Source organism: Poecilia reticulata, chromosome 9 (assembly GCF_904066995.2).
Source record: "Poecilia reticulata chromosome 9, P_reticulata-male-v2, whole genome shotgun sequence".
Classification (NCBI taxonomy): domain Eukaryota; kingdom Metazoa; phylum Chordata; class Actinopteri; order Cyprinodontiformes; family Poeciliidae; genus Poecilia; species Poecilia reticulata.
In genome coordinates, this window is record NC_088838.1 from 8,267,973 (window position 1) to 8,282,277 (window position 14,305).

The 14,305-nt window shown below is 41.7% G+C and overlaps 1 protein-coding gene across 12 annotated transcripts in view; it reads right to left on the bottom strand.

Annotated features, from left to right (window-relative positions):
- Positions 1 to 9,903, bottom strand: part of fbrsl1 (fibrosin-like 1) — a 358,314-nt gene extending 348,411 nt beyond the window's left edge. For 4 of the 12 annotated variants that reach the window (XM_081610487.1, XM_008417609.3, XM_008417611.3 and 1 more), the window contains exon 1: positions 8,470 to 9,903. In XM_081610487.1, coding sequence (XP_081466613.1) covers positions 8,470 to 8,793 — 324 coding nt within the window. In that variant the 5' untranslated portion in view covers positions 8,794 to 9,903. The remainder of the gene's footprint in view (positions 1 to 8,469) is intronic. The other 8 variants (XM_081610486.1, XM_008417610.3, XM_008417613.3 and 5 more) reach the window with 2 other exon arrangements.
- Between the last annotated feature and the right edge of the window lie 4,402 nt (positions 9,904 to 14,305).

Sequence of the window (14,305 nt, forward strand, 5' to 3'; positions counted from 1 at the left end):
AGAAACAGTTTGGATGAAAGATGCTTTCTGTTTAACCACTTAGGATGACTAAGAATCTAATCCAACGTCTGCCTTTTGTTCCAATGGCGTAAGACAATGTATTACGGTAATAAAATAATGCTTATTATGTATTTCATGCTAGGTATGAGTGTTTATATAGCTTATTTGTGGAGTGAAAAATTCCTTTCCATGATAAGAATTTTGATTATAACAACTTTGAATGCTGTTTTTTCTTTTTGGAAAAAAAGCTAAGACTAGCTGTATTGCCGAGATTATTTTAAATATTTTCTCAACTGCTGGTTCCATATGACCATATTTAACATCAATAAATTCAAACGTATGATTAATGCTGTTATTTATGCATTTTAGTCATAATAATAGCTAGTTTTAAGTTATTGGTGACCTTGAGAGGCCATTTATGAAATAGGCACGTTCTTTAAGAACAGTGTTTGTAGATTTTGACAGCAGTGACATGCAGTTACCTAAAAAAAACTACAAACAATAAGAAAAATAATATTCTACTTAATATTATAAGTACCCAAAAATATAATTGTGTAATTTTAAGGTTGCATCACATTTTATGGTCATGTCACATTGTGAACATATCACCAAATAATCACCACAACCTTCACAATCTGTCTGTGCCTCACTGCTAACCCCAGCACTAAAATCATGTGACGTTAAGTCATGGCATCCCTCACATCAGCATGATGGATGCTTGAAACTGAAAGGGAAAATGACAGTAACTCTTCCTTTCTGATTCATTACAGTAATAAATATTGGGGCCCATAGGGGTGTTTACATTTCCTTCCCAAAATGTTGAGTTAATTTGGTTTTAAAAAAAACAACAAAATGGTGATACAAAGAATCAGCGGAAAACTGAAATCCACTCCCTTGATCCTAATACACGTGGACTCTTCAGATATGGAAAGCATCAAAAGTGCAACAAATACTTTTAAGACATAACAGGACTTAACCTTCCACAAATTTCCCCTCATTTTCTCTCATTTACATTTGAGCAAGTTGTTTTTTTAATATAGCACATTTAAATGCTACATAAATAAACCTTTAAACACCAAATAATAAGTCAAACATAAAAAATTAATTGCAAGCACAATAAGAGAAATAGAAGCCCAAAGAAAAATAATCACTAACGGTTATTGAAGTCGGACAAAATATCAAATTGTAATCGTTATCTAAATATCAATGACTGCAGTTGCCCAAGTTAGATTGTTTTTTTTCTCTCTCCACTGAATAAAAAAAAAAAAAAAAACAGATTACGCCACTGCAATGAAAGCTGTATTTGACACTTTTTACACACCATCACCCGGGGCGTCAATAAACGTTTCTCCCCACTATGTCTTTCATCTAAAAAGGTAATGTTCTTACTTGAACTGTCATCTGCTGAGTGCAAGCTGAACTGTGATGATAGATAATAGCTAACAAGTGGTGTTATCTGCGTGCTAACAACAGTGTCAGTATTTCAGGTGGAAATCTGCTCCCTGGAGGACTTCAAAGCACCTAATTAAATCTGAGAAAACACACCCGTAAAGAGGTTCGCTGCCGCCGCAGATTCATGCGGTAACATATGGACTGAAGACAGTAGAACAGAAACTCCCAGCTTCTCAAACAGCCACTTCCAAGCTCCCCCTCGAGCAAAGGACTTAATTTGTCCATTGTGCACAGAAAGAGCTGCCAAGAGCAGACGACAATTAGTGTGCAAAACTGTAGGCAAACACAGACGTGAGGAAGAAAAGTCTTTATCTACAGATCCTAAACACAGTCGTGACCTATGAGCTTGTTTACTGCAAGAACACCTCGCCCTGTCCCTAATGTCACCACAGTGTGCAACTTAAATCCCCATTTAAGTGATTTGGTAAAATCACGCTGTGGAATAATAACAATGATAATAATAATAATAAAAAAAAGTACCCCAAACAAATCTGTAAATTCATGTTGAAGCAGATGAACGGAAGGATTGTAGGATTAGAGCGGGAGGGGAGATTTACAACTTCAGAGTCACACACGCACCAAATGGAGCAAATAAAACATCTTATTAATACTGTGACAGATGGATAATTGTGTCATTTCCATTATCCGCTCACTTGTTTGATACCCACTGGGAGGCTTTAAGCTGCAGCTGGTAATTGTTTTACAACACTGCTGTAAGGTGACAAACTATCCAGGAAGTGTCCAGGAAATTGCACTTCCAGAAACTGGAATAACTCCCAAATGTGGATCATTCTAATTTATGGTCCAAATTGTTCCCTTTAGGCTATTTTGCAGTGGGTTGGGGAGGAGAAGCAGGTTGTTCACCGAGCAATTTCAGTACACAGATAGTAAAATATTCTCTCTCATCTCAATTTTTTTTAAAGGAAGCATATAAACCCTGCCCAGGATCAGTAGCTGTACATTTCTCTCCTCCAGAAACCAACAGAAGCAGAGTACCTCCACGTGAACCATCGCTAACATTTCTTTTTTCTTTTTCAGAACGTTGTAAGAAAGTGTGACAAACTACCACGGTTGTGCATGTACAGTCGATTTGCACAGGTAAGGAAGCGGCTTCCCTATGTGAAGCCGGGGAATTCAAAGCAAATAAACACGATGTAATCAAATGCAGCTGCGGCTATAAATTGCTCCGGGCTGCAATGAAATGGGTTATGGGGGAGCAGGCGAGACCACTGTATTGCCCGAGTCCCATCAGCGCAGAGATGAAATACCAACAACAAGGAGGAACAGAAGATTTTTAGAGCCAAAGTGCTTTAGAGAAAAACCCATAATCTGCAGATAAACACACATACTGTAGTTGAGAAAAGGTTACTCTGAAAACTTGCACGGACTTTAAAGATACACAGACACTGAGAGATTTGGTTTACTCTAAGGAAAGATGTAAAGTCCAACTTTACATTTCAGTACAATTAAGAATGTGGAAAAGCATATCAAGTCCAAGTCCTCTTAAGTAGACCCATGAGGTTGAGTGTGTGTGGAGGGTGTGTCATGGTGTGGGTCTGTTTCTCTTCCAAATGCCCTGAAAACCTTCTTGGACTCTAAGGGTGGTAAACTCTTAAGTAGTCCCATGAGGTGACTCGAAGCAAAGACTATATTCACACAGCAGGCAGATGCGATCCAAATTGGACTTTTTTTCCCCTAAGTGCAACCTATATCCGACTTTTCCACTGCAGTTTGAACGGCACATTTACGATCTTTTCATCCCTCCTCCCCAAAAAGAAAACAGATTTGAACCACTTCCAGATGTGTATCTTATGGTTTTCAAAGCGCCTGCAGTCTGAACTGTCATGTCGCATTTAATCCGACATTTACACCACTGACATGAGATGTGTCAATGGTGTAATTCTGTACCAGAAGAAGCCAGACCAGATGTAAACAAGTGCTGAAAATCATAATTATAAAATTACGAAGGAGGTCTACGCCACTGATACGCATCACATCACATTCCCACCTCTCCCTGCCCTGACTTCACATCCAGACAAACTTCTCTATAGACGCTGTAGTCAATGTCCCACAAAAGGTCATCACTATTAGTTGTTCTTTTTGTTAGCTTCAATTGTCTTGTTATGAAATTGTGGCAATCTTGTTGGCTCCCACTGCTGAGTAAACAAAGGGATCCGTGGTCAGAGGCCTCCCTTATTATTTTCGTAAACATATTCCGTAAACATTGCGCTGCAGTGTGAGGTTACGGTTCTTCTTCTGCGCATTCATGTCGCTTTGGGGTCGTAAATCGTACAAACGTAAATCTGAATGCGGTCGCACTTAATTAGAAGCTTGAACCACTACGCAAGAAATAAAATATTTTTTAAAAAAGACAGATACATAAAGGAATACCAGTACACAAAAAGAAACATGCACAGGGCATCAAGGTCCGCCATCTTGCTACTCTTCTTCTGCCGTTCGTACATGTTGTGCAACACCCACAGCTGGTCACACATACTTGGTTCCCAAAGCAAAAGGAAACCAGCATCGGTTCTTAACAAAATGCCGATGTTCAGAGGCACGTGAACCGAACCGGTACTGGAACATGTGATCTGTGGAATCATGCTGTGAGTAATCTAGAGAGAATGGCCACACCAAAGAAAAATGCTCAAAGATCCCTCTCTCTCTCTTTCTCTCTCTCTCTCTCTTTCTGCATGCTCCAACCTTGCAAAAATGCTTTGGAGTACTAAACCCTGTCCTTCTGGTGAGAGACGGTAGTACGAAGAACTGAGTGGTGAATATATTTTTAGGCTCCTGGCACATCTTTGTCCACATATGAATCATTGTTGGAAAAAAAAACCTAATTCAGATAAAAACAGATTAGTGAGATTTAGGAATGGGGATTTATGGTACCGATTATCATTATTCGTGATAAATTTCATGTTATGAGAGAAATTGTCACTTTCACTGTCAAATCATTGTCACTATAAATTCCAATTAATGTTTAATCCCAGCCCTCAAAACTGTCAAGATAGATAGCTTTACTATTTCCTCCACTGTTTGTCCAACAGTAGTATCGATAAATATCAATAATTTCAAAAATATGATTGAATGCAATTAGTGTGTGCAGTTTAGTCATACAAATCCCACTTCTCTGTATGTCTATATTTTTCAAAAGTAGCATTTGTGTTTGTGGGGCATGACTTCTGTGCCATACACTTACCAAAAAAAAGAAGTACTAAATAGCTCTTATCGTCAATAGTACCACAAATTATGATAAAACTCCAAGTCCACATCACCTGCCCCAATTTCCAGAAAAAGTACAAAAGTATGGGTGTGTAATTTAAAGATGGAGGTTCCCTGATTTTTACACCTAGATATAAACACACCAGCCCTGGCCATCAGTCACCTCAAAGAGGTTCAGAGCAGCACACAGCAGCTCAACGGTGGCCATGCTGGCTTACTGGAGCGTGATGCAATAGGTCAGAGCTATTCCCCGGCTGCCGTGTCCTCCTCATAATTGATGGGTAATTAGCGCAGGTAGTGTAGGTCATGAGTTGCACTCGAGCATGCAGCGAGCAGGTGAAAGCATGAGTCACGGCCGATGATGCGATGCCTCTGGAGGACGCAGACTATTTTTTTGTTTTTTTTTCCTTTTAAAGAGGGCGTTTTCACTCACGCTACTGCGCAAACAAACGCTGAGTTTGTCGCAAACAGGAGATGAAAGCCGGCACAAAGTGAACGCGCTCACTTCGTCTCCCCACACACGCACACGAAATCAAAGGGCGCTAAAAAGCTTATTTTAATTTCACCGGATCCAGCAGCACCCTTTAATAAGCGCACTCCATTTGCATGCAAATCAGACCAATTACCAGCAAGTAGCTGGGATGCAAGTATCATTTCACATAGAGCCATATCATGCCTCATTTGCTTAGCCTTGAAACATAAGCTTCTATGTACAGCAGAGTACACTGTTACTCTCCGTGTTCACTCAACACTGATTTAGCACTTGACTAAGAAAACTATTATTGCTGGTAAATGTGTAAAACAGAAACTGGATAATTATCTGGCTTCACATCCCCCGGCGCCAGCCAGGATTTCCTTTCATTTGAAGATAAAGCAGTCAGAAGAAACCTACTCAGAGACACAATCTCTGCTGCAGCGAGGTACGCGACGTGGCGTGAAACTCTGGGAAACTAAAATGACAACTGCATGAGAGCCGACGTAAGAAGATTACCAACAGAGCATGAATTTCACCCGCATCCTAGCAGACAGGGCCAGTCAGAGGCACTTTGCCGCGTCTGACTTTAAAGTCTCTCTCTCTCAGCCAGAAGTGGTGTCCATAAAACTCTAAAGGGTAGAAATACTCGACAAAACACTGCGTGAAGGCGTATCTACTGAAACAAAGTTATTTGAGGGGGTGGGGAGCGAACAAACGCTTTAGTTTGGCTCTTATTGTGGACATCAAACGATGCGTCGATGTAAAACATCAAAGAAATCAGGACTTTCTGTCATTTTTATAACGCGTACCAACAAACGCTTTTACTGGCTAATGCTGATTTATACTCTACTTGGAGCTCTGATGTTCTTTAACGGTTATGACGCATACTATTGTGTAAGCTTTTTGTTTAAACTCAAATTTAACAAACGTGGGCTATAAAAGTTCTTCAGACGCCATTAAAAGGCAAAGTTAAATCCAATTTTGTTTTGTCAATCACCAGTCGGAACACATCCGTGACAAATTGTTTGATTTTGGTCACTGGCCAATCAATTGGTGCACCACTACACATCTTCAACATGCCAACACCAGCTTTTTCCAATTACATCTATTTGCATCAGCAGCAGAGACACAGTCGCAGTATTGCCATGTGTGTGAGAGAGCAGTCACTGGGGAATATTGTTAATATTGTGAAAGAAACACTGATAACAGAATTCACATTGTAAATGGTTTTTAGCATCATATAATGATTTATTTTGGTTAGAATTACAAAATCACTACTTTCTGTATATGAATCCTTAATTTAACTTTGAGATTTTCAAAAGGCTACCACTATGTATAAATACAAAATCCATGAAAGACTTTTACTGAAAATTCAAGCGGATAAACAGAACAGAGGTGCAGTATTTTTTTTAGCCTACCTGTTATTTGCTAAAGTGTTGCTCTCTCTCTCTGTCTTGCAGCCGAATTAAACCAGAAACATGTCTGATGTGACGGTTTCTTTGTAAAGAGCTTCAAAGACTTATTTGGCTAAAAATATTTACCTTTGACCAAGCCCAGTGGCATGGGCGGGCATAGGCGGGCATTGGCCCCATGGAGTCAGCCATGCCCCCCTGGACTGGAAGCTGTTTGTTGTTTTTACCTTATAGTGGCCAACTCTCTGTTATTCCTATGTCGATTTGATAAGGTAGGAGCTTCCGCACTTTCCCTGTCTGTGCCTTCTGTCACTTTTTTTCAGCAGTTAAAACTGTGTAATCTGTTGCCAACACGTCGTAACCTGCTTTTCCGAGCCACCTTTCAACGCAACATGAGTGCTAAGACGCTGGGTTTACACCTGTTTGGAAACCTGCTGCTGCTGTGCAGAGCAACTTTGTGTGTGTTAGGATCATGGCAGGAAACCAGCAAAATGCAAAGAACTTTGCACAGTTTTCCTCCCAAACTAACCAACTGAGTTCAGTAATACTGTTGGATACAGGTGTTAGCAAAAAGATGACGAGCTAGTACCTCACCTTAAGCTTGTTAACAAGTAGCCTGCAGGCTACTGGTGTTTTTTATGTTCAAAAGTGGGTAGTACTTGTTACATTCACTTGAGTAACTTTCTTATAAAAATAAAAAAAAGGTACTTATAAGAGTAGTTTCACTGCACTGTACCCCTTTTTCTTTTACTTGAGTAATAATTGTTATTGCTACGTAGATTCATTTTGACCCCCAAAAATTAACCGATGCCGCCCCTGTTAAACTCGTCTGGAGCAGGGGCTGCGTTTGACTCGTCTTGACTTAGTACCAACTTCCGCATAAATGGTAGCAACAACCTGGTGACATAATCGCTAACCAGAGTGAGTTTCCAACTTGCCAGTCCCCAGTCTGGGGTGTTCAGGGAAAAATAAAAAGGTTTTCTCTGGTCACTAGCAGATGTCTTGGTACATTTTGACTCAAAAGCAGCTATGTAACCACTGCTGACCCATCGCTGCTGAACTTTACAGATGGGAGGTAGGAAACTGATGATGCAGCTTCAACTGAGTGAAGCGTGAGCGTGGACAACTGGTTGAGCAAATCTGACTAAGCTGCATGTGGGAAGGAGGAGTGCTTATGACCATCACTCTATGGGATTGCTGACCTTAAACATGCCAAGAAGGAAAAGAATATGGCATTATATATATATATAACAACCTCAAATGAATAAACAATGAAAGGTGTCAGGAGGAGAAACCTCCTTTTCTGACACCCAGCATACCAGAGAGTAATGATAGGAACAGACTTATCAGCACATGGTGTATCAGGCTGTAACAGATGAACCCCGCAGTAGGCAGTTTATCAAAGGGCACAATGTCAAGAGCACACTGATAGCTGGTAGTGAATGAGAATATGAAGCAACACAACAGCCATAGCCAAAAGTGACAGGACAACATGTGTGTTTTTTCTTCCCCTCAATAAAACAGATGCTGTCAATAATTAACAGCTCAGACACAAAACTTCTAAGACTCAGTAAACCAGACAGATGCTGTAGCTCCAAAACATTTTTTTCCCCTTTCCTTTTTATGTCAGCACAGACCTGGAAGCCCCCCCCAAAACAAACAGATACGGACCCACACAGCTGTCAGCAGCCCTGAGGAACCATCATCAAACCAAAAGCTGATCCAGCCTATCAGCTGACATGAAGAGACAAGGTTCTCCCTGGCGTCATTTGAAAGAAATTAATGACAAATTAGACCAGACTTCAACCTCAATGACCCCCCGCACTTTCCGATAAGCATCACTGATGATGAGCAGAAACACACACACACACACACACAAAGGGAACTGATACAGCTCCTCCTCACCTCCAGACGTTCCAGGCTGATGAAGCTGGCAATAGCAAATCCATCAATGATATCCTCCTCCTGCGAGCTGGACTCCCGTCTCTTCCTCCGAGGGGGGCGCGGGGCTCTGGCGGCGGCTGCGGGGTGAGGCGTCTTTTTAGCGGCCGGGGAGGCGGCGTCTCTCCCGGGACTCTGTCCCTCCCTGTCAGAACAGGAGGAGTTGGGCTCGGGGCTGCGGGCGTCTTTGCTCCCCGGCTCCCGCAACCTCCGCACCCTCTCTCGCTTGGCCCGGCATCTCCGACCCTGCTTCAGTTTCCCATCCATGTTATTGGAAAGAGCTTGCATGCAGTGTCAAAATAACAGAAAAAAAAGGAAAAAAGAAGAAGAAGAAGAGGAGGAAAAGAAAAACTCCACAGGACGTGCACGCCCACAGACTCGCGGAACCGTATAATAACAAATAACACACACTGGACTGAGAATTAGAGGCTGCGCTATAACGTGCGGATAGCGCCGCGCGCGTGCGTGAGCAAGTACGCGTGCGCGACCATGTGCGCGTGCGCTCGAGTGTGTATATGTGTGTATGTGTGTTCGCGAAGGCGTCTGTGTGCGCTAGTGTGGATGGGAAGGCAAATAACGCCTGAAAACACTCAGTGACCTTGAGTACAAACCTCCCCGATTTCCACTACGGCGAGGCAAATGTTCAAGTATCCCGCACAGTCGGCGAGGGAGCGGACGAAGCGGCGCGGATCCGCACGCTTTTCCGTCACGAATCCGCACAGTGTCGACGCGGCGTCCGTAAAAGCAGGTGCAAAACGGGCAAACTGTGGAAAAATCCGCGCATTACAGCCGCCTCGCAACTTTTGTTGCACGGGAATCATAGCCAGCGATGTTCGAGCCTGACCACGCAGCGTACCGCAGACAGCGTAGAGGAATCATGTCGCTGGCCGTTGTTCTTTTCCACCACCCCAACCCATGATCCGGGGCTGTCAGATACAGAGAGGGAGCTCGCGGGATACTATCCGTCGGAAACAACAACGTACGAGTGTGGCGAACGATCCCCGCACGCGACGCGTTGAGTTTTTAAGTGATATTCCTTCTTCTCGCTTCAGGGGGTAAAGAATCCCAAGTCTGAGAGAGCTGTACTTCTGCGCAATATTTCCACCAAGGAGGAAAGGAAAAAAAAATAAAAAATTTTTACCCGAGCCGTCCGAATAAACCAACCATCCAGTGTGAAATCAAACTCCACAAGGCGATGAAGCGGTCTCTTCCAGCTCAGATAATGTTGAGTTTCCCCTATAAATCCACTCCAGTCCGTCCCCCTGGCTGCTCAGTTGGCTCACTGGCTCATGGTATTTTCAATTCGCATAATAAGGCTTTGATATGTGTCCTTAAAGCGACAGGAGTGATTAAAATCTCCTCTCCCTCCCTTCTCGTTCCCTTCATCCGAAATTAAGAGACGCACTCGAGCTTCAGAAAACCCACATAACTGACGTATTTCCGCCACCCCTGGCCTACAATTTACCAAAGGAAGGAAGCTGGTGTAGAAAAAAAAAAAAGAAAAAGACAAAAAAGAAAGGGGGGAAAATCGTTCTTTGACACGGTTTGGATGTATTTTGTATGTCTGTGTGCCAAAGCAGATGCTACATCCAGGGGCGCTTCTAGAAATACATAATGGGGTCGTCACCTGGGGGGGCTGCTGGGAATCTTGGGGTGGGCTCATCAACTTTTACTGGGATAGTTGCAATATTTGGGGAATGACTGGCAATAAAAACTGACTTTATGTGAAGGACTAAAATATATAACATGAATACATAAATAAATACCCCAGCTAAATGTCATTTCCTTTCTTAAAATTTTTATCAAAAACCAGGGCTGTCAACATCAGCACATTAGCGCATTAAAGCATGCAGCTAATCTGAAAAGTTTAACGCATTAATATTGCATAATGCAGATTGACTTGACCTAAACGTTTCTCTCCTTCAGAGGGTTACTAAGTTCACAACAGCGCGGTCTTGTACTGCAGTCATTCACGTTTGTGATAAAGTCAAGTAGCAGTCAGTAGTAATTGCAACAATGAATTATCCTTCCACCGAAGTGCAGGCAGTTCATATAGTCAACGTATCTAAACTACGTTTGAAACAAAGCGACTTCTTTTAAACCGTCCTGAATGTAAAGACCTGGTTTGGTTTGAGAAATTAAAAGATTTTCTTTAACATTTTTGTGAGAACGTGCTATTTATTTATTTATTTATTGCATTTACAATTCAAGCTTACAACAGCATGGTGATTAATAGTGATTAATCACAGCGCTATAGTTTGATTAATCTCATTGAAAATGTTACTTATCAAAACATGCAGATGTAGAGTTTTCTTTTGGTGGCAGCATCATCCTCTGTGGATGGAGCTCTGAGAGACCCTCACACCCCCAGCCTCTCCTTCCCCACCAGCTGGACAATGTGCTTCTCTACGACAGGTTTTCACTTGTAGAAAATAGAAGCACACACACACACACTCAGACGCATCCATCATCATACTGTGAAAGCTCCGTCTGCTGCTCTGCTAAAGTCACCAACACAAAGTGTGCTCAGCCACATTTTACTGGCCTGTAAAGGTCAACATTTCATGAGCGCGCTGTAAATATTTGAAACATATGGGTTGTCAGGCTTACCCTTGGATTAGGCTTTTTGTATTCATGTGGTTCTAGATCTGCAGCGCGGGGAAACTTCCCCAGTGACGACTGGGGAATCCTGCGCCGCTGCCAGATTAAGGTATATCCTTTGGATCAGGAGTTAGGATAACGACGTTATGCAATCACTGCACTGTGTAACCTTAGGTTTCAGTTCTCTGCTGCGTCATGTCTCCACCTATTCTGCCATGAAAACTTCTGCAACGCTTTTCATTCTCTTTATGTGACATAATCACAGGTTTGATGTAAACGTTTAGGAATGGCAGCAACAGATTAAAGTTCCTCTGAACCTCCTGTATGGGATTAAAGTGCTAACTCTAATGAATTGGAATTAATTTGCCACATTATTGAAGTTTTTTTGTTGTTCTTATATTGAGTGTAGACATCTAATTTTCATTCATAAGTAAGCAAAAATAAAATAAAATAAAAATCTCCTACCTGAGCACTATATCTCTTCAGCTCCTCCAGAGACTGTCCTCCTGGTTAAATTATTTGAATGGCATTTTGTTTTAGTTTCAATTACTAAAGAATAAACAAATAATTGATAACAATGGGGTATTTTATTCTTGCCGATACACCTGCTGAGGTTTGTGGAAGTACAATGACAAAATGCAAGAAAAAAGTTGAATGCTTTTGCAATGTACAATATATTAACTATGGACTTAAAGAGTTTAAGGTTGTCTTTTTTCTATTCAACAAATATGTCTTACACAAAGTTATATGCATTTTGGTGACTAGATAGAACACACTTAAAATGTTATATTTGGAGAAGTGTTCAAGGCAAAGATGAAGATGTAAATACCTCCAGCAAGCTGGTGTTTTTACCACCCTGACTGACAAAAAAGAATCTCATATTCCTTGGCCACATTAAATGCCACAGATGTTACTGTATATATATATATATATATATATATATATATATATATATATATATATATATATATATAAAAAGCGATTCAAGGGACTGTTTCCAGAATATGTCCTCATACACTAAAAGGATGTTTGCACAAATGTTTCCAGCACCAGCAGAATGTATTTTCTTTACTGCAGAGCAGGGATTTGAGCATCTTACAGCGGCCTGGTGCTCCACTGTGAAATCTAGAGGTATTGATTTCTCGGGAGCCAGAGCATTTACAAAGGATATGGTGTGTATGTGTGAAGAGATTTTTTTTTTATTTTTTATTACTTTCCCTCAGATCCTTCATTTCTCAATCCCAGGCCTGTACAAAATACACACTGTCAGAATCACTGTTATCTCATCAAAAAATAACCTTAAGCCAGTCTTCGCCCCTGACCTCGGATTGAACGAATCCTTATCGTGGCCGAGGATGCAAACCAAAAAAAAAAAAAAATAGACAATTCTGCTACTTATACATCATAAAAGTATGACAGCCTCCCTCTGCTCGCCCCCCCATACCTCCAAGCACAGGCGCTTCTAAGCGTTTCAAAGAAACCAGTGTTTGAGTGACTCCGATGTGGGAGCTCAGAGTCTATAGCTGTGGATTAGACTCACAGCAAATAGTAGCATGGAAGAAACAGAGGTAATCTCTTCCCTCTCCCTCACAGCCCTCTCTCCATACCTGGTCCTCCGGTTTTTTTTTTAAGCTCCTTACTGAATTAGTTCTCGCAAAGCTACTCACACAGAGAGGGGTTTATTCGCAGTGGGGGGAAAACGGCAGGAAAACAAGACCGTTCGCTGGTTTGAATATTGACAAGTTGCTCACCTACCCGGTTACAGTTCTCCACAGCAACCGAGGGAGAAGGATGGAGGTTCGTACTCTAAACCGAAAGGAAATACCACATCTAACATCTCTATGTTTGTTTATACTCAGATACACGGCATAATCAGATGTGAATAAAAAAAAAAAAATCTCATTATCCCCACTTGCTCAATGTAGTCCTTGGTATAATCACCCACAGTACATCACACTGTACTCTATCTACCCGACAGCACAATCAATTTGCATAAAAGTAGTTTTGCTTCGCAATTTCCCTGAACCACCACATTAGCTGCAAGTATTTCAGCCTTGCCACTTATCGCTGCCCGCACTATGAAGATCTCAGAATAAGCTGAAAGAGTCTCACAAACATTCTGTGTTGGATAAATACTCTGTTAAAAAGGTATTTTAAGAAAGACAGCCGCAATCTTACCGCGGACCACATGTGGTGTAAACCCAAAGGCATTTATCTTCTGACATTAGCCACCTCAAATATGGTCAGACACGTAGACTAGAGCCCAAAAAGAATAAACAACAACAATTAGAGGTCTTAAGTGCAGATTATATTAACAACTTTGGAACTTTTAATAGTGGATTATAAGTGTTCACCAATGAGGTTCTGATCTGCGGGGGTACAGAAGAAATCGCTTTCAGGGCGTTTTGGACTCGGTTCGACTGGGGACCAAAACTGTGACATTTGTTACATTTCCAGCTGGTGAGGTTCGCGTTCACGCAGTCCAACAACCCAAACTCTTTTGAAAACCTGTTTACCACCTTGCCTGTGGTGACGGTGCTCCAATAATCACTGCAGAAAAAGACACTAAAACCTCAGAAGACGAAATGAGTGCAACGTCCTTCTTTGGAAAATGGAAACAAAATGCCAGTGCTGTTAGATTTTAGCAGCTGTGCAGGATTTCTCTTTTGGTTTTCTGAAAGACCATGAGCCATTTTTCCAGCTAACGTTAGACTCTCACATTTGCTCTGGTTGTTTTCACCATTATTCCCTGTGCCTAAGTTCGCTGCTGCTGCTGCGCTTGCATCCATGTACACATTCAAATCACGCCAGAGTTCACTTCAACCGAGCTGAGACCTAGATCTTTAGGCGAACCAGAGTTCACTTTTTTTGGTCCGCATCAGAGTTTGATTGACACCTCCCCGAACTAATCAGACTTTCTAAGCAAACAAACTGGAGTTTGATTAAAGTGGAGGCTGGTGTGAATGCACCCTTAGTTTCACTGAATTTTCCTGTGGACTTTTAGCATCATCTCTGAATTATCTATCTGTATCCCTGTCTCAAAACCCAAAATTCAATGTGGTGTTGAATGCAGTGTAGAACTCACCACCACTGGAGTCTTCTGCAGTGGATACACTGCTCTACCTGGCAACCCAACACAAAGTATGAGTTTGGGAGTTGGCTGCCCAGTTTCACATTTGCCGCAGAGGGAATTGTGGTA